At 36.9% G+C, this 27,099-nt stretch overlaps 7 protein-coding genes and 1 long non-coding RNA gene across 16 annotated transcripts; 6 read left to right on the top strand and 2 right to left on the bottom strand.

Annotated features, from left to right (window-relative positions):
• Positions 1-599: 599 nt before the first annotated feature.
• On the bottom strand, positions 600-6,196 carry LOC17886732 (clathrin interactor EPSIN 3). 2 transcript variants are annotated; one of them, XM_006290470.2, is made up of 13 exons: positions 6,049-6,196; positions 5,493-5,592; positions 5,331-5,382; positions 5,024-5,103; positions 4,857-4,935; positions 4,665-4,748; positions 4,419-4,564; positions 3,994-4,236; positions 3,795-3,896; positions 3,535-3,695; positions 3,127-3,365; positions 1,567-3,004; positions 600-1,490 (listed from the first exon to the last, which is right to left on the bottom strand). In XM_006290470.2, exons 2-13 carry the CDS (start codon positions 5,525-5,527, stop codon positions 871-873), a joined length of 3,279 nt encoding a protein of 1,092 aa, XP_006290532.1. In that variant the 5' UTR covers positions 5,528-5,592; positions 6,049-6,196; the 3' UTR covers positions 600-870. The 2 variants fall into 2 exon arrangements, with proteins under 2 accessions (XP_006290532.1, XP_006290531.1); XM_006290469.2 differs by having other exon boundaries at positions 3,127-3,362.
• An 806-nt stretch (positions 6,197-7,002) lies between these two features.
• On the top strand, positions 7,003-8,833 carry LOC17885830 (mitochondrial import inner membrane translocase subunit PAM16 like 2). The gene is made up of 4 exons (XM_006292004.2): positions 7,003-7,217; positions 7,765-7,852; positions 8,181-8,314; positions 8,414-8,833. The coding sequence occupies exons 1-4, from the start codon at positions 7,215-7,217 to the stop codon at positions 8,537-8,539; spliced, it is 351 nt and encodes a 116-aa protein (XP_006292066.1). The 5' UTR covers positions 7,003-7,214; the 3' UTR covers positions 8,540-8,833.
• Positions 8,834-9,448: 615 nt separating this feature from the next.
• Positions 9,449-11,254, top strand: LOC17886980 (putative F-box protein At1g58310). Its single transcript, XM_023783324.1, has 4 exons — positions 9,449-9,494; positions 9,721-10,387; positions 10,508-10,648; positions 10,732-11,254. Exons 2-4 carry the CDS (start codon positions 9,752-9,754, stop codon positions 11,077-11,079), a joined length of 1,125 nt encoding a protein of 374 aa, XP_023639092.1. The 5' UTR covers positions 9,449-9,494; positions 9,721-9,751; the 3' UTR covers positions 11,080-11,254.
• Positions 11,255-12,295: 1,041 nt separating this feature from the next.
• LOC17886037 (putative F-box protein At1g58310) lies at positions 12,296-13,675 on the top strand. The gene is made up of 4 exons (XM_023783325.1): positions 12,296-12,647; positions 12,753-12,937; positions 13,032-13,172; positions 13,262-13,675. The coding sequence occupies exons 1-4, from the start codon at positions 12,296-12,298 to the stop codon at positions 13,610-13,612; spliced, it is 1,029 nt and encodes a 342-aa protein (XP_023639093.1). The 3' UTR covers positions 13,613-13,675.
• Positions 13,676-14,089: 414 nt separating this feature from the next.
• On the bottom strand, positions 14,090-15,503 carry LOC17886705 (putative pirin-like protein At3g59260). Its single transcript, XM_006290392.2, has 7 exons — positions 15,460-15,503; positions 15,308-15,357; positions 15,140-15,178; positions 15,020-15,048; positions 14,874-14,936; positions 14,681-14,781; positions 14,090-14,592 (listed from the first exon to the last, which is right to left on the bottom strand). The coding sequence occupies exons 1-7, from the start codon at positions 15,501-15,503 to the stop codon at positions 14,103-14,105; spliced, it is 816 nt and encodes a 271-aa protein (XP_006290454.1). The 3' UTR covers positions 14,090-14,102.
• A 744-nt stretch (positions 15,504-16,247) lies between these two features.
• On the top strand, positions 16,248-18,272 carry LOC17887315 (F-box/LRR-repeat protein At3g59250). 2 transcript variants are annotated; one of them, XM_006291013.2, is made up of 4 exons: positions 16,248-16,337; positions 16,557-17,518; positions 17,614-17,751; positions 17,839-18,272. In XM_006291013.2, the coding sequence occupies exons 2-4, from the start codon at positions 16,586-16,588 to the stop codon at positions 18,157-18,159; spliced, it is 1,392 nt and encodes a 463-aa protein (XP_006291075.1). In that variant the 5' UTR covers positions 16,248-16,337; positions 16,557-16,585; the 3' UTR covers positions 18,160-18,272. The 2 variants fall into 2 exon arrangements, with proteins under 2 accessions (XP_006291075.1, XP_023638721.1); XM_023782953.1 differs by lacking the exon at positions 16,248-16,337 and having other exon boundaries at positions 16,390-17,518.
• Positions 18,273-18,553: 281 nt separating this feature from the next.
• Positions 18,554-20,451, top strand: LOC17886266 (putative F-box/FBD/LRR-repeat protein At3g59240). Of its 3 annotated transcripts, none has more exons than XM_006291011.2 (4): positions 18,554-18,582; positions 18,740-19,651; positions 19,792-19,932; positions 20,024-20,451. In XM_006291011.2, the coding sequence occupies exons 2-4, from the start codon at positions 18,758-18,760 to the stop codon at positions 20,381-20,383; spliced, it is 1,395 nt and encodes a 464-aa protein (XP_006291073.1). In that variant the 5' UTR covers positions 18,554-18,582; positions 18,740-18,757; the 3' UTR covers positions 20,384-20,451. The 3 variants fall into 3 exon arrangements, with proteins under 3 accessions (XP_006291073.1, XP_023638787.1, XP_023638785.1); XM_023783019.1 differs by lacking the exon at positions 18,554-18,582 and having other exon boundaries at positions 18,643-19,387; positions 19,550-19,651; XM_023783017.1 differs by lacking the exon at positions 18,554-18,582 and having other exon boundaries at positions 18,643-19,651; positions 19,864-19,932.
• Positions 20,452-21,558: 1,107 nt separating this feature from the next.
• LOC17887369 lies at positions 21,559-26,895 on the top strand. Of its 5 annotated transcripts, none has more exons than XR_002834106.1 (17): positions 21,559-21,673; positions 21,764-21,825; positions 21,943-22,031; positions 22,126-22,203; positions 22,368-22,438; positions 22,554-22,603; positions 22,696-22,819; positions 22,891-23,102; positions 23,215-23,299; positions 23,722-23,864; positions 23,956-24,009; positions 24,115-24,197; positions 24,315-24,406; positions 24,503-24,565; positions 24,848-25,832; positions 25,955-26,098; positions 26,186-26,895. It is a non-coding gene; the product is annotated as an uncharacterized LOC17887369 (long non-coding RNA). The 5 variants fall into 5 exon arrangements; XR_002834105.1 differs by having other exon boundaries at positions 21,940-22,031; positions 24,902-25,832; XR_002834102.1 differs by having other exon boundaries at positions 21,940-22,031.
• The last annotated feature ends 204 nt before the right edge of the window (positions 26,896-27,099 follow it).

Genomic DNA, 27,099 nt, shown 5'->3' with positions numbered 1-27,099 from the left:
GTAATGAATAAAAATGATGGATGGATATTCTTTTGATTCTTTTATTTAATGCTCATGATAAAACTCACATACGACCAATTGTGTGACTTGTGACTTGTGTGTGTGAGTGAGCTACATCAGGTTTTGCTGGTTTTGTTTGGTATTCTCTGGTTTAGTGAACCTAGCTGGTTTTGTAATGAATGGTTCAACTAGAATTCGTTGGCGATAATGCTACTACCAACTTTTTCCAAGTCTCTCTCTCTCTCTCTATTTTTCTTCCTTTGAAGACGTTGGCAACAAATACCAGACCATCTAGAAGAAGAGCAAAAGTCATGACTATGTATATCTACGTGGCGTGGGAAGCAAAATGATTTTGTAGTTTCTTTAACAATCAAATATCATACGATAGACTATGTGCTATTTTTATGACCAAAAAAAAAAAAAAAAAAAGACTATGTGCTATTTTACTAGCAATTTTGTTCTGTTACCAAATCCACAATTTTACAGTACATAATTTGATAACTAGCTTCTTTTCTTCTTCTTTTTTCAGATATTTTTCACTTTTCTTTTGTTTTCTCTGTTTCGTGTTAACAAACCAAGTAGTATATACTATTGAAAGATAATTTTTAAAAAATTGTTACGTAAATGGAAAATGTATTACAGAAAAGATGTATAATATCAAAATACATATCTGTTTACAGCGAAACCCGAGTGAAGGTTATGCCTCTTTCTCTCTTTTCCCACTACATATGTCTTAACAAAACTCCAACTTACATGAACCGACAAAATCTTTTTACAAATTCAGGTCTAAATGATCGTGTTATGTTTTTGAATCTTTTTTACTAGTGTGATGAGTTTAGATGGGGGTAACTATGATTATTGGCTCGTATCTTACCGGTGGTAACCTCCTCCACCGTACGGTTGCTGCTGCTGAGGGTTGTAACCGCCTTGACCCATCATCGGATTGTAGGAACCTGTCATGCCTTGTGGTGGACCAGGAGGACCCATGGCTATTCCTTGTTGTGGTTGCATCGGATAGCCTTGGCTGTATCCGCCCATGTTCATCCCCATTCCCATGGGATAGTTTTGGTTTCCCATAGGGTGGTTGTGGTTCATTCCCATTGAATGGTTTTGATTCATCCCTATGGAATAGTTTTGGTTCATACCCATCGAATGGTTTCCATTCATCCCTATGGGGTAGTTTTGGTTCATACCCATAGGAAAGTGTTGGTTCATGCCCGCTGCATGATTTTGATGTATTCCCACGGGATGGTTTTGGTTCATACCTCCATAGCCACCATTGTTCATGCTTGAGCCTACCATTGAATTTGTCGGAGGTCGCATAGCACCTGCACCTGCACGGCCTAAGCCAGTACCAGATCCCATGGCTTTACCCATGTTGATAGTTGATGTTACTTGTTGTTGTGCAGTAGTTGGTTTCTCTAGTCGTTTCTCTTTCCTGTTGATCGCCTCGAAATCAACTCCTATATCTGCTAATGGATTTGTTTTTGCTGCAATGTAAAGAAACGACGTTAGAAATTTTGTAAACACTTTATGAATTAGAAGATTATATATAACAAAACTTACGTCCAGAAATGTTGAAGTTAACAAGCCCTCTGCTTAATGTGTCAGCCCAGATTGTTGATTTTGGCTCAAACTTTTTCTGACTTTGAGGAACAATCTCAATGGCTCCTGTTACAGGTGTGAGAGATGGTTGAGATGCTGAAGTCTCTAAGGAATTTAGTCCAGCTGGTGCAAACATGTCTCCAATGACATTACTACTAATGTGCTTCTCGATAGGTCCAGATCGAGTTTGTTGTGGTATTTGGGAAAGGAGACCATGCACTTGTTGTGTCATACGATGAGCTTGCTGTGTAATGAAGTTTCCACCATCAAAGTGACTAGCTGGTGCATTAAGTGTAGTTTGGTAAGGATTTTGCGAGCTTGATGAGGGGGCAGAACCAGGTTGGTGCATATCTCCAACGATATTGTTATTACTGTCGTACACTGCAACAGGTCCAGACTGAGTTCGATGTGGTACATGAGAAGGGGAACCATGAAATTGATGTGTCACATCATAAGGTTGTTGTGTCATAAAGTTTCCACCATCAGACTGACTAGCTGGTGCATTTGGTGTAGTAGCAAAAGAAGTTTGTGAACTTGATGAGGGGGCAGAACCAGGTTGGTGCATATCCCCAACGACATTGTTATTATTCCCGTATGCCACAACAGGTCCAGATCGAGTTCGATGTGGTACATGAGAAGGGGCACCATGAACTTGTTGTGTTACATCATGAGGTTGATGTGTCACATCGTAAGGCTGTTGTGTCATAAAGTTTTCACCATCACTTTGACCAGCTGGTCCATTAGGTGTAGTAGCGTAAGGAGTTTGAGAGCTTGGTGAGGTGGCAAAACATGGTTGGTGAGGAAAACTCTCACTTGTTGGGTGTGGAGATAAACCAGGAGTATATTGTGGAAGTTGAGAATTTATTGAACCTGCATAGCCTGGCTGTTGCGTGAAGCCTCCATTGTTAAATTGCATATCTTCAGGATGGTTTTGTGAATGGGAAACCATGCCATAGTGTTGTGAAGCTTGATCAAACGGAGTTTGTCCTGGCATGCTTGAATCTGTAAGTGCTGCCTGATGATAATTCTCATAAGAGCTACCACCGTTGGGAACAAAATGAGATGCTGAAACTGTTGAATTTGGTTGTGGAGATAGAGAATTTAGCGGTCTAGATGGTGGGAGAATGCCAGCAAGAATATCAATTTCGTTGTGCGATGTATCGAACTGCTCTTCAGGTAAGACAAATGAGTTTGGTTGAGCTTGCATATTTTGAACGTCAAGTTCATGATTGGGTACGGTTGTAAATGTTTCCCCAAAACCAAAACTATTCTCATTGTCAGGATTTGAAGTTGGTGGTGTTGGCTGGAAAGACTCTCCAAAACTCTGATGATGGGTTGGATCAGTGTCAACAGAAGTGATGGCTTTGAAAGGAGATTCACCAAATGGATCATCAAAAGGCTGCACAAAGGGGAAAGGATAAAGATAGAATCCAGTAGGGTTTCTTGTTAAGCCTAGTAACATACCCAAGATAATACCATTAAAAAAACGCAAACATAACTGGTTAAGCCCAATATAAATACCTGAGTTAATGACTGAGAAGTAAGAAACGATGGAGTTGGACCAGTGTTTGGTTGTCCACTGGTTTCAAAAGAAGTGGAATCAGATGTTACAGTATGCAAGGGATTCGCTGAAAAAACATCTGAAAATGCGCCAAGCAAATCTGTTTCCGCATTATTTGAGGTAGGCTGGGCATAAGTAGAAACCACTGTTGGTGGGCTAGGTGCAGGAGCTGAAGGACCAGTTGTAGGTACACATGCTGCTGGAAGAAACATGAAGTTACATTATACAATGAGAACATCCAGATAAGAACACAATCACATACCTCGAAATAAGGTATTAATATTGTATGCATCTGAATCCGTGACAGTGAATTCTTATGCTTGTAAAGAGTGTAAATTACACAATTACAAACATGAAAAGTTATGTACCTGAAACTGAACCCCGTGGATCAAATTCATCAAAAGCCTCAACATCTTGAGGAGGTGATTCGTTAACAAAACCACCAGCTTCGTTTTCCACGCTATTGTTTTCAGGGGGAGGCGAAGCTACACCTCTAGGAGGAGTAACTTGTGGTGTCTCTCCACCATTACTTGAAGCAATAAATATTAAAATGCATAAACATCTGAATTCAGAATAGTTAAAAAGGTACTTCTCAATTTTCAGTTAATTCAGAGAAGAGAATTGTCACCTTTCACTGTATACAGGGCTCCGTGAATCACTAACAGCTTCTTCATAACTAGGTGGGGCAGCACCAATATTTTGTTCAGAAAATTTCCTCTCTATTGCTCCTCTATCAAATCCCAAAAGTAAGACATAATAACTGACATTTGTTTTCCTAGAATACAATAAAAAAGCCCAATCAAATAAATATTGTCTGTCGAAATTACCTTCCATCTTGAGAATGATCATCATCTCTGCTCCTCCCATGATATTCATCATCCTTGATGTCTTCAGAGTCTCTAGAATAACGATCTCCATCACGACTACTTTTATCATCATCCTTGTAACCATATTCTCTCTCTCTCCCATAACTACTACGTGCTTCATCTATGTCTCCATATCGGCCTTCGTAATCATATTTGTCTCCATATCCTCCAGACGGCCTATGCATTCCTGTTGAGTTATGATACCTATTGTACGAAAATAACAGATTTTGGAAAATATGTTACCTATATGAGGAAAAAGATTGCATATTCATGACTTTACTAAGCAATATAGAAAGCAATTACAGTATGATATTTCCTAAGCATCAATTTTAATTATAAAAATGTGCATGAAATTGACCCATTGGAGAAACAAGAAGCAGACATACTTGTCTATGTTAGCAGCAGCCTTCTCTCTAACCTCCGCTATTCTTTCTTTGTCATTTACCAAATCCACAAGGCTCTGTGCCTTCTTCCTGACATTGCTTCCTTGATCTCTACCGCTGGAATCAATATACTGAAAACTTGATAATATCTGACACATGAGGAAGGGATAAACAGCTCAGATACCAAAAAAATCAAATATTGTTGAATACCTCTCTAAAACAATTTACTAGTAATGTAGTCATCATTACCGAAATTTGATATGCATGTTCTTTTATCTCTTCTATGACACGTTCTGATCCATGACCTACCAAATAATCCAAGACCGTTAATGCCTGAAGAGTAGAAAAGAGATAAACCAGCATAAATTAGTTTCATTCACTGGCAAATTAAGCACTATATAAGCATATCAAAAACATGTTACGGATTCATATTTCTTTTACCTTATAGACATGCCGCCAATTTTTTCCAGTGTCACTAAGACGTTTCCATAACACTCCCATGGTCAGCTGGTATTCATGGCTGCATGAGAAAAAATAAAAAACAAATAATTCACTCATAAGATGATATTACAGAAAAGGATAACATGACAAAAGGTATTTGTAGTTACTAATTTCTCGAAGCATGGGCAATGTCCGCAAGAAGTGATCCATGCGGACCCCATGATTCATTGCTGGTAGCATCTAGAACCTGAACAAGAAACCAAACTAGAGAACTGAGAGACAAACGAAGTGAAGCATATATGGAAAATGTCATTTAAATTCCACAATAGAAGCCAACAAGGGAGTTTCAACCAAAGATAAGCTTCTCTAGTAATTAATATAATTCATCTTGGCAAAACTTAACTAAATGTTTTTGACTGACTCAATCATGAAGAACTAAAAACAACATCTTAATCAAACAAAAAGCTTTATTACCTTTCGTTCTATACCAGGTACTTTAAGCACTTTCTTGTTAACACCTCTCTTGCTACAAACAATTGGATTAAAGAATTTGTAAGGCATCTTGAATGAAGAAAAAATAATCCACACATGGATCGACAAGATAAAACATGTAACTTTAAGTACTCCAATCCTTACAGGTCTCTGACAGTTTGACCAAATGCTTTCTTCATATTTGATAGTGAGACACTGCTTTTTAAAAAAATAGGGAATGCGCTAACTGCCCTTTATAAGAAGCCTGTTCACAATGTAAAAGAGATTTCAGTGTCAGATTGTTTGAAAAATGATAAGAATGGAAAACATGAACCAACAATAAATCAATAATATCTCACTAAGCAACCTTATTAGAATAAACATATATACATGGCACCACCAAAAGATCGAATCAATCACAAATGAATGTGTCTAGGCTAAAGAAAAGATCCACCGACAAATCATCAATAAGGTCAAAACATAATTATGAAAACACATTTCCGATTCATATGAGAAGAACATAAATGCAGCTTCTAACAACATTCACCATCGCGATTTAATTTTTAAAACGATTTGAAATCGATCAAACAAACAATCACAAACCCACGCATCAAAAAATTACAATTTCAGCTGAATTTGTTTTTTCAAAAAATGATAAACTCACTCAATAACTGCAAAACAAGAATTTTATTATCACGACGAACAGCAAAATCAATCAAACCTGCTCGAAAATGAAAATGCATCGCGGATCTGTGAGGCTGGCACAAAATATCCAAACAAACAAAAAAAGAAGAAGAAGAAGGAATCGAGAGAGATATGGGGAGGAGGAGGAGGAAGAAACGGGAAGGAAGAAGAGGGAAGCTTGTGCTTTGTGCGAGATAGTGTCTTAATTTCTATATTTGGTTTCATACTTTTTTTTTCTCTTTATAATTTTTTCTTTTGTTAGAGAGAGATTTCATAATTTAAAAAAAAAAAATAGAAATTAAATAAGTAAATAAATAAAGACAGCGCATTAAACACGCAGAAAATTCAGGACTTTTTTAAATACAGTATTGTGCATCCCTTTTCTAAAGATATAACAACAGTAGTTTTAATTAATTTTTGGTTAAATGAGTTAATTATTTCCTTTTATTGGAAGGAATGAATGAATCTATTATGCTTTGTTCATTGAATTATAGTTCGTTTAAAACAATTATATAATTCAATGGTTTGTTGCAAATATGGTTGGCTTTTAATGTGGATAAAATGAAGAAAATATTATGCTGATTTTTTTTTTTGTGGAAAATCAGAAGAAGTTAGAATAATAAAGGTTTTGATCATTTTAAAATTTAAATTGGTTTTATGTATATTTTTAAAATAAATCTGTATAATATATTTCAAACATAAAACAGAATCAGAATTGATATTTACGTTGACACATTTCTTCAAGTGATAAAATAAAACAAAATTCGATTAATAAAATAAAAAAGAGAAAAACAAATTTCCATAAATAAAGTCAGACTATTCAATATTTCAATGTAAACCGAGGAGGACTTTTAATTATTTTCAACAGTCAACATTCTGATCCTCTTCGTAATAGATGGGCCTAACTTATTTGATAGCCCAAGCCCATAAGTATCACATGTTGAGTTTCGTCTATTATAAAAAATGCCTTGGGCATCAATCCCCTGTTTTCGTGTTTGGTCATCCGTCTGCCGTGTTTCTCCCTCTAGCTTATTTTTTATTACACGAACACGAACAACATAACAGAAGAGAGAACCCTAGATTGTTCCATAGCCTTCCTTCGTCAGACTTTTATCTATCACTCTTCTTACCCCCCACGAATCGGAACATCGTTCTAAAGAGAAGCATCTGATTGAGATTAATTCGATCGATTAATCGGCTGCCATGGTGAGTTTCCTCTCCTCGCTTTTTTCTTGCTACTTCAATCTCTTGAGTGGTGACTCTTTGTATTTTGATAGAATGATTGGTTTTTAGCATCATTTAGGATCATTTATTTTAGTTTTTTTTTTCCGTTGATTTGTATGAATTCGAGAGATTGATGGGTTCTATGAATTGGGGTACCGAATGATTCAGCTGATTGCTTTATTCGGAGATCCTCTTTGCATATTTTGCGATTGATTCCCTTAAATTGAGGTTTTTTTTTTGTTGCTACAGGCTTTTTTTCTTTGTTGTACGATTGTTTGAAATCGGTTCTTATTAGATTTGATCAATCAGGCAAAGATGTCTGAATGTTTTTAAGTATTTAAATATTAGCGATTGATTGAATCTGTTTTTAGCATATATATATAGTAGTGGCTAAAGGCCTTTGCTTTAATGAACGTTAAGCAGGCTTTACTTAAGACATGTTTCTTTGTGTTCCAATTCTTTCGTCATCCGTGCGTATTCGTGTTGTCCTGATTCTAATATTCTCTTCATAAAATTTTCTCTCTTACAGGCAGGGAGAATACTTGCAAATTTGATTGTGATGGGTTCTGGGATCATTGGTCGCGCCGTCTTTCAAGCCTATCGCCAAGCACTTGCAAGTGAGTTCCAACACTTTCTTTTATGTAACCTCTTTGACATCAAGTGGTTGCTTCATTAATCCACTGTTAAGGTTTGATCTCTCAGACAGACCTGTTTTCAATTGATAGAATGGTTACTTAGTTGATGATGACTAGTGTGATTCTGGTCACTTAGTTTATCACAGCTCAGCTCCTGGATGTGTTTTACTAATATGAGAACGGTTTATATATTTCAGAATCAGTTTTCTCTCTTTCACTCGAGTATATTGAATTTGCGCATAAGATGAAGGGTCATGTATCTGTATGAAGGAGACCTATCTTAGTCTTACCCTATAATCTTCTTTTGCAGATGCATCTAAAACTGGTGTTGCGCAAGAAGCAATGCAGAATGCAGTACGTAAAGCAGGAAAAGCCATCAATGAGCAAGAGGCTAGGCAAATTCTTGGTGTGACTGAGCAGACCTCTTGGGAAGAAATATTGCAGGTAAACATTTCCCTTTCCATCATAGATAATGATTTTCTAACTCTAATTTGATACTCGGAAACGAATAATTAAAAGGAATGGGACAATATATGGATGCAGAAATATGACAAGCTGTTTGAGAATAACGCAAAAGCTGGGAGCTTTTACCTTCAATCCAAAGTTCATCGAGCTAAAGAATGTCTAGAAGTTGTATACAGGAGCAAAGGCAACGGTACTCCTAGTTAAGAGCTTAAATCTTTTTTTCTTACAGATTCAGAATTCTTGCTCTTAATGTAAAATTAAGACGATTTCATGCTTCTTTGAGATGATGTGAAACTTATAAAAACGGCCACAGTTTTTATTTTTCACCCATTAATTAGTAATAACCAAGACAGGCTTGATCAGTGTCAAAGAAGCTCTCAAAAGGTAAAACTAGAATGGATTGTTCTACGTGTGTAATTTTGTATCATTCTCCCCTGAGAGAAGATCTGTTTACCGTCTGTAATGTATACTATATAATAAGATTACTTCATTACTGTATTGGAGAGGCTAAGTGTGATTGGTAGCTTGATAAATCTAAATCTCTTAAGCGTGACTTGATCATGGTTTGGCTATCCCGGATGGATGTCAACATATCCGAAGGTATTTTGATCTGATTTTATATTTGAAAGTTTGGAGGTTAATAAAGATTAAGTAGCAACTTGAATCTGAAGTGTTGCCTCTTAAAGTTGACTTTTCCGGGTCAAGTTGCATTTTAGATCGCAGACGTTTAAGATTTTATGCTGTAAATGGCTCAAATTATATTAGTCACCATAATAAACTATAAACATATAATCGACTCAAATCTCAATTAACGACCAAATAAAAGAAAAAGAAAAAAAAAACAGAAGAGTCTAATCTCGTCTTAAATTATATTTGTCCATTGATTAGACTATCGAGTAGAGTATCGAGTAGATGTACTCTACTTTTTACCATAGATCTCTAAAATCTGAGGACTTGACAACACTTCAGTAAAAAAAAAAAACCTGCACTGGAACTCACTCGCCCATCCCGCCAAATTAATAGGGCCAAAGACCCTAATTTCAACTTTCACTTCTCTTTGGCTATATATATATATCTCTTATCTGAATCGGATTAGTTGAAAATCACATAAAACCGCAACAGTTGTGTGATTCTGGTGACCTCTGCTTCACTCCCCCAAGTAAGCTTCTCACTCTTCTCATATAGGGTTTCTTATAAAGTTTTCGACAAGAAGATTGTTTTTAATATACATATTTATTTTCTTTCTGTTAAGAATCTCAGTGGAGACTTAAAGATAGTTTAGTGTAAGGCTTAGACTTTGAAATCGGTTTTGAAATTGGTAACGTTGGAGAATTCGGCAATCCTTTTGTTGTTTATCCTTACTCAAGCTCATTGTCTCTGTTCAGGGCTGTAAGAAGTGATTTGTATTCGAAAAAGATGAATCTTGACTATGATGACTTAAAGCGTATGCATTCCGGAGTGAGCAAACAAGAAAGGGATAAGATTCTCAGAGGTTTTATAAAGCGCGTTGATGCTACATTGGCTTTGCATAAGCATGTTCCTTTGAACAGATTCTCACTTAAGTGTATGGATGATGTTGGACCAGCTCCTGTCATTGGTTGGATAACCAATGTGTTGAAACGTCGTGTATCAGAAATGGTTCTGGACATCTCTTCGTGTTGGGCTTGGCCTATGTCTGCAGCTATTGTTGGGTGCGAGACTATGGTTCAGGAATTTTGGGAATCTTGCTCTGTTTCTAGCACCAGCCTCAATAGACTAACTTTCCGTTTTCGGCAAATGTTCTTAGATAATCACAAGAGTGTGTCCTTTGATACTCCTAATCTCCTATACTTGGAGTACTCTGATGTTATAGCGGACAAGTATCCAAAAGCAAATTTTGATTCACTTGTTGAAGCTCGTCTCGATCTTCAAATGACACATGATCAGATCCATGAGGCGAAATTTGCAGGAGATGATTTATCTACGCATGAAGGGTTGGTTGGTAATGCAACTGTTTTCTTTATGGGAATTTGCAATGTTAAGGCCCTTTACTTATCTGACAGCACTCTTGAGGTCAGTAGTAGTCCCTCAACTTCGAATTTGTACTCATCTTCTTTTTAATTCTTTTGAGTTAAAGTGTGATCATAAAGAGAGTCGTGTACTAGTCAACTTGCTTTCTTGTTTTTGTCTCAGGTACTCGCTTTCTGCTGTGAGCCAATGCCGGTTTTCAACAACCTGATTAAGCTAACTGTTAAGACTGACCGACATGTAGGATGGGAATCATTAACGACTCTACTCAAGAACAGTCCTAATCTAGAAACCCTCGTCTTTGAAGTACCAAATATATATATCCCTTTATATCATTTATGCTGATACATTCTTCAGACAAAGGCAACAAATTTCCTTTTGTGTTGTAGGGACTTCTCCACAGAGATGGAATGAAATGTCAAAGTGACGAGTGCCTGTGCAAACCTTGGGAGGTGGAGGATATTCCCACTTGTCTATCATCAAGTCCTGTGAAGATCCTAAAGATACTGAAGTTTGGAGATATCTATGAAGATGAGGACATGGACAGAATGATGGAGCAAGTTGAGTACTTCCTTGAGACAATGCCGAATCTTGAACAACTCATAATTCATTATGAAACCTCAATTGACGAAGATGTGGAGGAAGTATTAAGCCAATTTCAGATGGTTCCTAGGGAAGGTTTAACCAATTGCCAGATTCAAGTAATCTCTGATAACATCCACTTGTCATCTATTTAAGCATGTTTCCTTTTCGTCGGTGAAATGGATTTCTCGTTTCTTGTTATTCAAGTTTTTAGGATTCACTCATGCTTCTTTTTACCATCTCAAAGCCATGAATGTGTCTCGGCTTTAAGTTTGTAAGAGTAGTATCTAATGACTTGTATTTTAATTATGCTTTTGTCGGTTAGACCAAGTAGTGACCAGCTCTAGTAAGCGCTAAAATTGTTCTGAGTCTCGGATTTGTAGAAATTGAAGTACTAAAATTGAACTATACTGTATTAATCAATATTCTAAAACATAGCATGTTATTAAATTACGGGACAATGATGTGTATGATCTAAATTATAAGATTATGACCGTGTCAGATAAAGAAGAAACTCTAAATATAACTGTCACTGGTTTGTAATGCATAAACCAACCATTCTAAAAATGCCATGGAATAATTAAAAATCTTTAGACGTAATGTTTTTGATGAACTTGTGTTGCTAAGGCTTTGGTTCCAACAACAGTTAAAATCATTTCCATTAAAGGATAGAACCATAAAAATAAAAAAAAGTAGGTAAGATTTATGATATTTGGCCAGTGTAAAATTTGCAAGAGTAACTCACAAAAAGAGAAAAGGAAAAACATATTGACTCAATAAAAAAAAAAAAGAAATGCCCAGAAATTGAAATGCATTTTCTTTTTAGCCCTGTTCAGTAGTAATGTTAGGTTATTGGGATATTTGGATTATCAACATACACATTAATCTTACTACCTACACAAAAAAAACATTAACTACTGATGTTAGTCACATCTATCGTGGTCGAGTTGACGTCACGCAGACGATACTGCTCCTACAACTTGTGATTCGACTCTTGAGAGAGAATCCTCCTTTGTCACAGAGAATATCATCATGAGGACTTGACAAACCCTTTGAAAATAAAAGAAAATCCAGCTTTGGAACTTACTCAACTATCCCGTCAAACTATTAGGCCTACACTTTCTCAAAACCCTAATTTTCAAAACTTCACTTCCCTTTTGGTATAAATCTCTGAAGTTGGTTGGGGGCATAAGATCATTAATACTCAAAGTTGTGTCGTTTTGATAATCTCTCGCTGCTTTCACCCCCAAGTAAGTTTCTCTTACTACTCGAGATTATATTCTCTGTTTGTTGATTTGTGAATCCCCATTTTGTTGAGTTTCTTCTGACTCGAGCTTATACTCTCTGTTCAGGCTTGCTGTATTCCAAACGATGGATCTTGAGTTTGATGATTCACACTTTATGCACCCTACTAGAACGAGAAAACAAGAAAGAGATGAGCTTCGTACAGATTTCATAACTTTCGTGGATTTAATGCTGGCTTTGCAAGGGAACAATCCTTTGAACAAATTCTCAGTCAAGTGTAAAGATGATGTTGGTTCAGCACCTGTCATTGCTTGGATAAACAATGTCTTGAATCTTGACGTGTCAGTGCTTGTTCTCCACATCTCTTCGTACTGGGATTGGCCTCTGTCTTCTGAAGTTACTGTGAGCGAGAGAATGGTTCATGAGTTTTGGCAATCTTGCTCTGTGTCTAGCACAAGCCTCAAGAGACTAACGTTTCGTTTTCAGCAAAGACGCGATGAGAACCCCAAGAGTGTTTCCTTTGATACTCCTAATCTTGTTTACTTTGAGTATTCTGATACTATTGCGGACCAGTATCCCATAGTGAATTTTAATTCGCTAACTGGAGCGAGTCTCAATCTCCGAATGGCGCATGATCAGATCAACAAGGCAAAGTTTTCAGATGATGATCTTATCAAACCAGATGAAGGGATGGTCGGAAATGCAACAGATCTTATCATTGGAATCTCAAATGTAAAGACTCTTTACTTATCTGACAACACTCTTGAGGTCAGTCTCTGCTCTGTCCTTATATATCTTATAGTACTTGGGATCATAAATGAGTGCTCATGTAGTCATGTGGCTTATTTGAGTTTTGTTTCAGGTACTTAGTTTCTGCTGCGAACCAATGCCAACTTTTAACAACCTGATTCGGTTAACTATCAAGACTGACAGAGATGTAGGATGGGAATCATTGACGGCTTTACTCAAGAACAGCCCAAACTTAAAAACACTTATCTTCGATGTACCAAATCTATATCTCTTACACCATCTTTTGTTGATACATTGTTCAAACTAAGGCAGATTTGAAACAAGCTTACTTTTGTGTTTTAGGGGCTTCTCCATAGATTTGGAGACAAGTGTAAAAGTACTGACGAGTGTTTGTGCAGTCCTTGGGAGGAGGAGGACATTCCCACTTGCCTATCATCAAGTCCTGTGAAGGTTTTAAAGATATTGAAGTTTGGAGATATCTATGAAGATGAGGACATGGACCAAATGATGGAGCAAGTCGTCTACTTTCTCGAGACAATGCCGAATCTTAAAAAACTCATAATACACTACGAAACGTCCATAGACGAAGATGTGGAAGAAGTACTAACACAGTTTCAGATGGTTTCTAGAGAAGGTCTAACCAAGTGCAAGATTCAAGTAATCTCTCATAACCTAACCTTGTCCTCTACTTAAAAGCATGTTTCCTTTTCTGGTTTCTCAAGTTGTCCTCCACTTAAAAAAGCATGTTTCCTTTTCTGGTTTCTCAAATCTTTTGTTTTGGATTCACTCATGCCTCTTTTCACAATGTCAAAAGCCATGAGTTGGTCTCGGCTTTATGTTTGTAATAGTATCTAAGGACTTGTATTTTATTATGCTTTTGTTGGTTAGGCCAAGAATGTTAACTTAATCTTAATGTCTATAGTTTTTTTTTAATATTTCGCTATAAGCTTTGCTTTGTCTTTGATCCTCTAGTCGGATCCTAGTGAGGATAAACAAAATGTTTGCTTCATTAAGACGAAAATAGAAAATTTGAGCTTCAAATTATAAAAACAGGTCTTATCAAATTTCTAAAACTTTGCATGTATTTAATACCTGAGAATGATATGATTTAGAATTTTAAACCGTGTGAGATAAAGAAGAAAGCTCAAATATATATATGTCTCTGTTTATAGCTTCAAACTCTTCACTCTGACCTCCAATACTTAGCCATTTCAAATCCATTTTTGGCATTGCGATAGTCCCCAATTGTCATATCAATCTCAGCCTGTGAGTTCATCACAAATGGTCCGTGCTGAACTACAGGCTCCCCGATCGGTTCCCCTGCAATCAACAAGAACCTCAATGGCCTAGAGCTTGACGTATTCCACACGCTAACTCCATCTCCTGTTCCAAATACAACAACATTATGTGCTTTTACTGTGGAAGAGTCTGAGGAACTAAACACGCCTTCATCGCCTTGTATAACGTAGGCAAAGGCGGTCCATGACTCTGGGATTGTCTGGTGGGTATGAGCTCTTGGCTCGAGAGTAAAGTCAAGGAACATGATTGGTGTTTTTGTATAGAAAGGAGACTGGACTCCCATTGAATCTCCGGCTATGACTTTGACCTCTGCTCCATCTTTCTCTGCTCTCGGAATACCAGTGCTGGATATTACTTTGTTTTTTGGCTTGATCCTGTCACAAATCAAAGAACACAGATCTTATAAAACATTGAGAAATCTGACTATAAGTAGAATCTCCACCATGAAGAAGCTTCTTGTACATCTTGTCACTGGAAGAGAGGTTGATCCAGAGCTGTATGCCATTGTTAACTTCTTCGTCGGGCATTTCCGAATGAATAATTCCTCTTCCTGCTGTCACCCACTGCAATATAACCAGGATGCAACAAGAAAGCTTAATAAGAGTATTCAATAGTCTTTTTGGTCTGTCATGTATTATGTTTTTTTTTGTTTCACCTGAACATCTCCTTCATGGATTGTACCTTTATGACCATTAAAGTCTTGGTAAATGATGCCTCCCTATACAAGTTGAATCGATAAGAAAGCAAAAGTAAAAGCTTTGATTAATTGACTCGAATCCTGGATGAAGATTTGTTTCTCACTTGCAACATGTATGTAACACTTTCAAATCCTGTTCAGTACACAGTTTATGTAATTACATCAGAAACATTACAGAACAGAGCAAGCAGATGTATAAAAAAAATGAAAATAGGTGATTTGACCTCTATGAGGATGATCTCTGAATCCACCAGGAGGTGAAACTGATCAAGAAACAGAGCAAATCAGAACACACAAGAAATTGCTGCTTAGATTATCAATTATCCTATATTAAGTGAATATCAAACTCACAGTTTTTAATTCACACATTGGGGAAGTAAAAGGAACATTACCGGAAAATTCAGCTAGCGAGACGAACGGGTCCAATAACTCATGGTCACTCCTGAATGAAATTAACCATGCACAAGTTATATAAACGAAACTTGAAGATGAAGCAATCGGCTTTACCTGTGAAAAAAATGATAAACGATATTATAAAGCAAACTCACTGGGTGATGCCTTGTCTAATAACAGCAGCGTCACCTCCATTCTCTAAATTTGCAATTATCTTCTTAATGATCTGCCTCGATGGCATGGTGATGATGATGATTGATAAACTATGTTAGTGTACCTTTTGTCTTCGTTTGTTTTAATCAAGGATCACTAATAACAAAAAGCTTTATGCTTTTATTCAATACAGGATGATAATATTTTGGGGTTTTTTTTCTTTTCTTTTTTTTGACGTGCGTTCATATTTATATTTCACATTAATACGTGAATCTAATAAAAAGCAAAGACAAATTACCCCGAAATTATAGGAAATTTAAATGCTGATGTAAGTATGTTATACGATTCTCGTCTCCATAATTGTTTGTTTGTAAGTTGTAAATTGTAATACATATTGTACCAATTTTTCATAAATGTAAACTTTCTATAGAGTAGGAGATTTTCATAAATGTAAACTTTCTATATAATGGAAATTTTCTATAATAGTTTTTTTATAATATCAATAGTTATGAATGAATAGGAGAATTAGCTTTTGATGTTAATAAATAAGATCATCCCAAAATTCATTGATTTGTTCCCTGAATATTTTTAAGAGGTTTTTATATTTTTATATAAATTAAAAATTACTAAGATACATAAGATTATGATGAACTCCTAATTTTTTGTTTAACTCCTAACTTTATTTTATATTTACTTAAAATATATATATATATATATATATATATTTAGTTCTAAAAGTCACCAAAAACATACAAACCACGTCCACGACGTCGTCCCGCCACGATGTTGTACTACATTCCCAATTTCAGAAAACCCTAATTTTCTCTTCCACTTACCAGTTACCAAAATTTGGGTGAACTCTGCGTCAAAACCCAAGTAAAGTTTCCTCATTTCTTATATTTCATCTTCTTTTCGTTTTGTAATTTGTTGTAGTGTCGAATTTTAATTGTTTTTTTTCTTTCTTTTCTGGCAATTTTATTTTGTGAGTGTGTTTTTGATTAAAGACTGGTTCGCAGTTTGGGATTTGAGAAAGACGTATTTGGAATTAAGCTTCTGAATAGCTCCCAAGTAAACATGTCATTTTCTTTGTTGTAGGTCGTAAGTGTTGAGATAGATCTGTCACTATGAAATCGAAAAAGACAGACTTTGGTCCCAGAGATATAATCAGTGGTCTACCAGAAGCTCTGATTTGCCACATATTGTCATTCCTACCCATTGAAGATGCTGCTTTGACTTCAGTTCTCTCCAAAAAGTGGCGCTATCTCTTTGCTTACAGGCCAAATCTTATTTTCGATGGCTTGCTGCATATACAACATCGTGCGGTTGGTAACACAGAGAAGGAATTGATTCTCAGCAGATTTATGGCTTTTGTGGATAGAGTATTGGAGTTGCAAGAGAGTTGTGCTATAAACAAGTTCTCTCTTTTGTGCGGACATGGTGTTCGTCCATATTTTGTCACAGATTCCATTTTAAAGGTGTTGCGACGTGGGGTAACGGAGCTTGATTTACACGTCTCTCTGGATGAGGGTCGTCTGCCTTCTGAGGTCTTTGAGAGCAAGTCACTGGTCAGCCTGAGGATTGAATCTGGAAATGTTTATGGCATTGATGTGCAAGGTGTTTCTCTTCCAAAGCTCAAGACTCTCTTCCTTCATAGAGTTATGTTAGGACAAGCTGAGGATTGTTTTCACAAGCTTACATCTGGTTGTCATGTCCTTGAGGAACTATTTCTCCTTAGAGTTTACTCTGATTTTTGGAACCGCTCTCTGTCTTCCAATTCCCTCAAGAGACTAACGCTATACTGTCTAGACTCTGACCAGAATCCAGATCATGTTTCTTTTGATACACCCAATCTTGTTTATTTTAACTACTCTGATAATATTGCGCGCAAGTATCCAAAAGTGAACTTTGCTTCCCTCGTTGAAGCTACTATCTACCTTGCAATGACACGTGATCAGTATGCACATGCAAACTATGGAAATTTGGTCGCCAATGCAACAGACTTTTTTAGGGGAATATGCAATGTTCAGATCCTTTACTTATCTGCCAGCACTCTTGAGGTTTGTTAGCGTAGCATCGATAAATGATTTTATACAAGTTAGTGATTGGATATGAGTGAAGAGTGATGATATTGTTGCTGTGGTTTCTGTTTCAGGTTCTTACGTTCTGCTGTAAACCAGTACCGACATTCAACAAGTTGGTTCATTTAACTGTTGAAACCCATACAGTAGGATGGGAATCATTGCCAACTCTACTCAACAACTGCCCAAATCTAGAAACTCTTGTTTTCGAAGTACCAATACATATCCTTTAACTGCATCTGCTAACTCGATTTTCAAAGAAACTAGATTTTGATGTTGTGATTACTCTTTTGATTCAGGGACTCCACCACAAATATACAATCAAATGTGGGGATGTTGACGGGTGCCTATGCAAATTTTCAGGGGAGGTTCCTATTTGCTTATCGTCAAGTCCGGTGAAGTTCCTAAAGGTACAGAGATTTGGTGAAAATGGTATAGAGAATCAGATAGAGCTGGTCAAGCACTTCCTAGAGACAATGCCACGTCTTGAACAACTGACAGTACACTACGTTGCATCAATTGATGATGATGTGAATAAAGTGTCAAGCCAACTTAAGGACTTTGCAAGAGTAGCTTCACCAAATTGCGAGATCCAAGTTGTATCTGATCACCTCAACTAAAACAAGACCCTCCTCTTCTTTCTTTCTGCCTTTATGTTCTAAGCTTTTGTGTGACTTGTGTATGAAAGATTATATGCCATTTTGATTGGGAATGCTCGAATTATCGTTTTCTTGTTTCGGTTCTTAGTTTGAGTAGCTAATTTGTCCTACAAGCCACTCCAAACAAAAGAAAATAAGCCTAATTAAATTTCTGAAACAGAGCATTGTTCTTTTTATCCAAGAGTAGAGAACAACACCCAACGAAAAAAAACCGAACAACATATGACGCACGTGATAAGCACACGTGGAAAAACCTCAAAACCCTCCGACTCGGCTTACAAAAACTGACCTTAAGGATTGCAAAAACCCTAATCTACTCTTCCGCTTCCCCTCTCGCTATCAATCTTCAGAGTTGTCAGTTTTGATCTCATTCCCAAGTGAGAGGTATCCCGATTTCTTCAAATGGTGATTTTGTGATTCCTTAATATTTTGCTTTTCCTGGGGTTTGTTTTCTGTTTGATTCGAAACTGTGTTAGTCAAGTATGTCAAACTCGTTTACTTACTGTTTGAGATCTATCTATCATGTTATTTTTTTTATCAGGTTTTGAGATCTGTCAAGATGGACATATGTTGCAAAGATATAATCAGTAATCTTCCAGAAGCTCTGATTTGCCACATATTATCGTTTCTTCCCATAAGAGTAGCTGCTTTAACATCGCTTCTCTCCAAGAGATGGCGGTATCTCTTTGCTTTCGTACCAAATCTTGATTTCGATGATTCGGGATGCAGGCCCCATGAATTGGCTCGTATGATTTTTATGAATTTCGTGGATAGAGTATTGGTTTTGCAGGGCAACTCTGCAATAGATAGGTTCTCACTCAAGTGTAACAACGATTATAATTATCCAAGTCGCATCTCTAGTTGGATATCAAATGTGATAGAACGTGGGGTATCGGATCTTGACTTAAGCGGTACTAACATTTCCGATCATTCCATGCATTCAAGTGTCTTTGTGAGCAAGTCACTTGTTAGGCTGAGAATAGAAACTCTATATTGTAACGTCATTGATGTTTTTCTTCCAAAGATTAAGACTCTGCATCTCGATTCTGTTGTTTTTGGGGACGGTGATAGTTGCCTCGTCAAGCTCATCTCTGGCTGTCATGTCCTTGAGGAGTTAGTTATGATTGATCTAAATTGGGGTGCTTATTGGAAGCGCTCTGTGTCTTCCAAAACCCTCGAGAGGCTAACGGTACGTTATGAAAACTGGGATAGGAGTCTGGATAGTGTTTCATTTGATACGCCCAATCTCGTCTACTTTGGATACTCCGACTATCTTGCCAACAAGTACGTAATAGTTAATTTCGACTCACTTGTTGAAGCTAGTATCGGTATTCAAATGACACGTGATCAGTGTGCACATGCAAGCCATGGAGATTTGGTCGTCAATGCAACTGAACTTTTTATGGGGATAAGCAATGTTCAGATCCTTAACGTATCTGCCGACACTCTTCAGGTTTGTATCTTAATCCCATTTTTATTTTAGGTTTGTTTTTTGATCATCTTTCGGTTACTTTGAAAACAACCAAGCTAGTAAAATCTGAGGACCCTTGTAGTTTGCGTTACATATATAGTTGACTTGGGCTTTTGTTTCAGGTACTTGCTTTCTATTGTGAACCAAAACCGGTTTTTAAAAACCTGATTCACTTGACTGTTGAGACTCACCAGGACTTCAGATGGGAGTCATTGCCGGCTCTACTCAACAACTGTCCGAATCTAGAAACCCTCGTCTTCGACGTACCACCCACATGTCCTTTTACTGCATTTTCTAACACAACTTTTCAAACAAAACTAGATTATATAAGCTGTTTTTTCATCTATAATTTAGGGACTCCATGACAAAAACACAGTTAAATGTGTGGACGCTGACAGGTGGCTATGGAGATCTTCAGAGGACATCCGTAGTTGCCTATCATCAAGTCCGGTGAAGGTTTTGAAGATACTCAACTTTGGCGAGGTTCGTTTTTACAGTAAAGAAATGGAAAAGCGAAAGGAGCTGGTCAAGTATTTCCTGGAGACAATGCCGAATCTTGAACAAATGATACTGTGCTACAGAAGTCGAATTGATGAAGATTTGAAAAGCCAACTTGAGAGGCTAGCTCCTAGAGGAGCTTCACCCAAGTGCAGTGTCCAACTAATCTTAGAGAACGTCATCCCACCAACTTATAACCTTTTCTCTTTGTTCTAGTTTTTAGCACAAAACCATTTTATTTCTAGACAAACGTTTTGTTTTAATTATTTAGTTTCATTGTACTATTATATTAGAGAATTAGTCCAACAAAAAAGTGCAGAATCCAACTAATATGCGATAACATCATCGCACCAATTCATCCTTTCTCTAGTAGCAGACTAAATGAGAGAATCATCCTTTTATCTCAGAGAAGATTAGCAAAGCTTTGCTTCTGGCTTTTTGCACAAAATTATATAGTTTGGTCTATGTTGTAGATGACCATTGCGGAGAAAGCTTGTTATGAGTTTCCCTCTCAGAGAGTCAGAGTCTTGACGAGAGACTCTGTTTACTTGAATCTTACCTTCGGGGACATACTCTCGTCGGTCTCAGACTTCACTTCTTCCAGTGTTTTTTTTTTTTTTTTTGGTAAGGGAAAGGGAGAAACTCCCAAATTAAGAAAAGAAACGAAAAGAAAAAGGAAAAAATTAAATACAAATTCTCCGCGGTAGCGTAGCTCCACGCATATCCTCCAAAGCAAGTGCATCTACACAGGCCGGACGATCTTCTAACAACTGAAAGCCTAACGGCAAGGAATAAGCATAGTTTGCTAATCCGTCGGCAAGACGATTAGCTTCCCTATACACATGAACGATACGGACGATCCAGTCCCTCGATATGAAGCCATGGCACAACCGTACCAGGAAAGACAGCGAATGAGTGTCACCAATCCCTGTCTCAAAAAATCCCACTGCCAACTCCGAGTCCACCTCCAACACTAGACGGGGTCTTCCAGTGTTAATTTCAAAGACTTTGAACGAATCAGAGCCTTTATCGTCATGTTTTGAAACAATTGTTTAATGATTAATTATAGCATGTATAATAAACGGAAAGCCCACGACTTAACAAACAAAAGCCCACTAATCCAAACACTGAGTTTATTTATTATTATTATTATTTAATAAAGGTTTTTGATTAATTTCCTTTTCTAACAACAATTTCCTTTTTCTTAGCGATATAAAATTTTCCTTTTTCCTTCAAACAGCAAAAGTGAAATTTCCTTTTTTAATAACACCAAAAATTTTACAATTTTCCTTTTTTCTTTATTCTTATAAAAAGGAAATTTTCATTGTTCAGTTTTGGTCGACACCTCTCTGTTTATAAATACAAACACTCACTTTGTTAATCTGGAAAAATCAAAATTAGAACACAAACTCTCTTCTTCGGAGACTGAGAGACAGAGCGAGAGAGAGCGTTAGATTCTAATGGCGACGATAGAGAGTTTAAGCACACCTGAACAAGTCAGAGGAGGTATCATCTCGTGTTTTTGTAACCCTATAAATCGATTTTATTTTCGTGTGAATGTTTTTGCTTTTGAAATTAAGAATTTCCTTCTCACAGGTTTAATGGCGACGTGATAGCGTTCGATTATAGTGGCGACGAGAGAGCAAAAGAAGTCAGAGGTATCTTTCTAAACATATGAATCGATTTGATTTTGAAATAAGAGTTTCGTGTTTATATGTGACACTCTTAATTAATGGGTTTATTTGGTTTTTCGTTTGGGTGAAACGAAACAGAAGTGTGTTCGGGTTCCAACCAGGACGATGAATCAGTATTTTTTCAAGGAAGAAGTTGATTCCGAACAAAAGCGGTCGCTGGCCTTTTTACAGTAAGTAACAACATCAAACTGATTGATTAAAAGGTAATATAGGTCTTTGTCTTGACCGCTTCCTCTTGTAATGTGTTGAATCTGTTCACTGCAGGCGAACGAGTGTTCAAAACAAGTTTTTCGAAGGTTGAAGTAGATTCAGAACTCAGACGGTCGGCAGCAGCGTAAGACAGTAAGTAACAACATCAAACTGATCGATTAAAAGGTCTTTGCCTTGTCCACTTCCTCGAATTTGCTTTTTTCAATTTTTACATGGGAATGTTAGTAAGATTTTGATTTCACTTAGGTTGTTGTTTAAACGAAACTTCTTCTAATTCAAATTTTTTTTTTGTGAAGATCCGGAGATATACTATGTTTTGAAGAATGTAGAAGATTCAGAACCACACTAAAACAAACTTGGCCTTACGGTAACAACGTCAAATGAGAATTTTTCATTGTTTTCTTTATTGCTTGTCTAGACGATGGAGGTATATATATATATATATATATATGGTTCACTTTTTCTATGACTGTAAAGTTTAGGGATGACCGGCGCAAGTCAACAACAATAACAACAATGGGAAAAATTCTTTGTAAGTAAACACTTAACCAATAACAATCTCTTTTCTTTTTCTTTTGTGTGTTATATATCTTATCAGTTTCACATTCTCTTCTCTACTCTCAGAATCCAAGCATTGTTGATGAATTGGAAGTATCGGTTGGAAGTATCGTTTATGTGTCTTTGCATTTGATGGATGTTCCAGAGGACATGGCGTTATTCTTCAAATCTCATCTGATTTGACGAAAAGGTAACTGATTCTTGGTGTTTACTGTGTGTGTTGTCAAGTCTCATCTGAATGTTTTGCTTTTTTTTTTTCAGATTCTCTGAAGAAGCTATCTACTAAAACAACTCATCACAGGAGGATAGAAGAAGTTCAGTCGTCGAGGCAAATAAATGAGACTGAGATTTTCGGTTTTGTTGTTGTTGATTCTGCATATGATGGAGATTTTTACGCTCTTCCCGTTATTATTATTAAGGATGATGCTGGATTGTGGACCCAAACGTTGGAAAACTCCTCTTCTTATTGCTTTGTAAGTCATCTCAAATTCCTCTCTGCTTTTCTTTATTTCCTTCTGTTTCAATTTTATATATCTTCTTCAACTAGCAATCCTTTTATTGTTTTTGTGTTTGTTGAACAACAAGGTGCAACTGAAGTGGAACTCGACAAGGCACCAGAATTCAAAGCCAAACCTTGTGAAGAAGAAGGTACTTGATTTCCCTTCCACAGGTAATAAACTATTGAAACTCATTAATTCCTTTTGATTAGATTCAGGGTGCTGATGTTAAAAATAGCACAACCAATCTGATTTAGGAACATCATAGCCATATCATGAAATGTAAGATCACCTTGAGGAACAAAATGGTCCAAATAGATTATACACCATTTGAGTCTAACTAGATTCAGAACAAAAACGGTCGCTGGCGTTCTTACAGAACAATATCAAACTGATTTTAAAAGGTAATTTAGGACCTTGTCTTGACTCAGCAGATACTCTTCTCTTGTGCGCTTCCTCAAATTTGGGTTTTTATTTTTTGGTTTCAGTTTTAGCTGGGAATGTGACTGTGATTTTGTTTTCACTTAAGCTGTTGTTTTGATTCAGACTTCAAAAGAATTTTAACGAAGCTTCGTTTAATTTTATATTTTTGTAGGAGATATGATATGGTTTGAAGAATGATGAAGATTCAGAACCAAAAAAAGCAGCAACATCAAACTGATTCTTCTAGTTATTGGTGTCGTTGAATCTATACATCTTTCCTTCCTCGTGCACTTCAATTTTCCAATCTTTCAGTCGGTAAGTCTAATTAATTATTTGCTTTAAAGTTTATCTTGTCACAGATTTTACTAAACTTTTAGATTGGATTGATACTACCAATCTGATTCAGCAAAACCAAAGCCATCACAAGGAAAAAAAGCTAAATGATGGAAAATCAAGATAGGTGAGCCAAATTATTGTTTCAATATCATCTAGAATGTGTTGCATTTTAAATAGGATTTTCATTGTTCTTTTATATGGGAACCTGAGGCGTTTGTTTCTTTTTCAGATTTTGTGGAATAGCTCTCTACCAAGGAGAAAACAAGCTCATTCCTCGACGCAAAAAAGAGTCCCATTGCTGGTTTTGAACAAGTTAGGCAAGCCGTTCCACATTACTCAACAAAATCACTAAATGTGTTCGGTTTAGTTCAACCATCCATATATAAAGTGAGACTGAGATTTTTGGTTTTGGTGTTGCTGATGCGCTAGATGGAGGAGATGTATGGTTTGTTCTTCCCATTAATGTTGGGGATGAAACTGGGTAAAGGTCCTAGACGATGGAGTACCCCTCTTCATTCTTTGTAAGTACAGTAATCTCTGATTCCTTTATACTTTTCTTTAATTTTTCCTGACTATTCAGTGATCTTTTTTTTTTTTTTTTGTTGTTGAACAACAAGGTGCTACTGAAGTGGAACTCGACAAGGCACCCGATTTCAAAACAAAACCCTAAGAATGAAAAGGTACTTGTCGTTTGTATATATTGAAAGGAAAGCTTCTGCCCAAAGAAAAGAAAATAAAAGGAAAGCCCACGGCTTAAAATAAACAACAAAAGGCCCATATATTTAGTCTAAGCGGTGCGTTTTTCAACAAAAGGCAAAAAACGCAGCGTTTTTAGAAACTAAATAAACTTGCTCATCTAGAAAGTTCCAAGAAGAAAATGAAGCAGTTTCGTCTCTAGTTCTTTCTTCACTCTCCATCTCTGGGTTTCTAGATTAAGTTCTTAATCGATCCTTTGCTTGTAGATTTCATCATTTTCTTTGAGTTTGTGGTTTGATTGGAACGGATTGGTTCGGTAGGATTTAAGTGCAAGAAGATATGGATCGGATCATATTAAGCGATCTTCCAGATGATCTTATCAGGCGAATCGTGAGCTTTCTTGCTGCAAAGGATGCTGCGTCTTTGCTGGTTCTCTCAAAGAGGTTTAGGAATGTATATACCATCATACCAGATCTTGTGTTCGACGACAGAGCTAAGTTTCAGGGGACTTTCACGGGTCTTGTGAGTGAAGCGTTGGCTCGGCTGGAAACTACTACGTGCATTAGGAGATTCTCTTTAAAATCTGAAAGGGGTCTTGATTCAGATCGTATCAACCACTGGCTACGTGATGTGTTGAACAATCGTGGTGTCAGGGATCTTGAAATGGGTATATATGGTGATAATGGATATATATTGCCTTTGGAGATCTTCACTTGCAAGACACTCAATAAGCTGAAATTAGGGCGGGAGATTGTTATCAGTTTGCTGCCTCAGAATGCTTTGCTTCCATCGCTCAAGACTCTCATTTTTGAATCAGTTTGGTTCTGTAATCTTGATGATTGTGCGTTCCAGGCGTTTCTTTTGGCTTGCCCTGTGCTTAAGGAACTAACCATCGATGGTATGTACTGGGAAACTTGGAAATGGTCTGGCATCGTGTCTAGTCGAAGTCTTCAAAGACTTACTATTGGTCGTGAACTGATAAATTTTAAAGGACCTGATCCGCAGAACATTATTTTTGATACTCCGAGTCTTGCCTACTTAGACTACAGTGATTTTGTCCCGGATGGGTATACAATTGTTAATTTCGAGTCCCTTGTGGAAGCTAAGCTCAATCTTCTCGTGATGGTAAATCGCCGATGGAATGAAGTATTTGCAACTGATGGTGATATCCTGTCTAGCAATGCAACAAATCTGATTCAAGGGATAAGAAATGTCCAGATCCTGGAGTAATCATGTCCTTATACTTTTCAGGTAAGTGTGTTATTCTTTCTTCTTTTGATTTTGTAGTAGGTGAATCAAACGTGCATCTTAAGTTCCATAGGATGTTGCAAACCTGTTTCCTAAGGTTTTGATTACTGTTGATTTGATTTCAGACGCTTTACTTCTTTCGTGATGCGATTCCCGTATTTGAAAAGCTACATCATCTAACTATGATGCATGATAATGCGGGATTCTGTTGGAGATTTCTTCCCTTTTTGTTAAACAAGGCTCCAAATCTGAAGACCCTTGTTATCGAGGTATGACAATATATTTTGAGCAAACCATTATTTATAAAACCTCCTGGTATATACACTTAAATCTTCGATCTCAACCTCTTGCTGCAGGGTGGAGTGCATTATCTTGAAGAACCTGACAATGTTGAAGAACCTGAGAATGCTGAAGAACTTGACTATGTTGAAGAAGCTGACAATGTTGAAGAACCTGATTATGTTTGCGAGTGTTTGTCGGGATATTCTTGTCTATTGACATGTCCTGTAGAGGTCTTGGAGATAACTTTATGGGATAGCGGGACGACTGGCGAGTTGCAGCAAGTAAAACATTTCTTAGGAAAGTTGCCACGTCTGGAGCTGCTTATAGTTTATACTTGGTCAAGAATAAGCGACAGTGAAAAGTTAAGAATCGAGACGGATCTTCAGATGTTTCCGAGAGCTTCATCCAAGTGCAGAATCCAGCTCAGTATTAAATGAAAACTAGTAGTAGCTCAGCTGCTCAGGCATGAAGAAAAAAACTTTGGTCCTCCTAGCTGCTTAAAGTCTGTTGGAACATGAATCGATTTGTGCACGTTCTTGGTCACTTTATCTCTTGTTACTCCCTTTGGTATTTTTATTAATTGGATTCTCCTAGTTATATTCAGTCTGTGTCTATCTTTGTATCTCAGTTAGCTTCGATAGGCTCTTAGTTTAGGTCTCAACTGAACATGTGAACTTCTTTCAGCGTGAGAAAGATTTAGTCAGAAGGTGGATGTTATTTTGTTTTTTTGTAAATGTTTCAGAATTGTACTTGCTACCAAGCAAATGTCGATCACTTGGGACTATCTCGGGTTTAAAAAGCATTTGCAATCACAATAGATATACAAGATATTTAGGTTTAGTAAGAGACAACTTGTTCCCCTCTTAGTAATCATCCAAAATATCAAAACGTTTTTTTGTAGAACTAGTCCCTAAATCACTACTCACTAGTGTCACTAGCCTTGAGAGACTCTAGCAAGGCCGGAATCTTAGCTTTGAGGAGAGACTCT

The sequence above is a fragment of the Capsella rubella genome, unplaced genomic scaffold (assembly GCF_000375325.1).
Source record: "Capsella rubella cultivar Monte Gargano unplaced genomic scaffold, Caprub1_0 scaffold_5, whole genome shotgun sequence".
Taxonomy (NCBI): Eukaryota; Viridiplantae; Streptophyta; class Magnoliopsida; order Brassicales; family Brassicaceae; genus Capsella; species Capsella rubella.
This window is presented reverse-complemented; position numbering and strand designations above follow the sequence as displayed.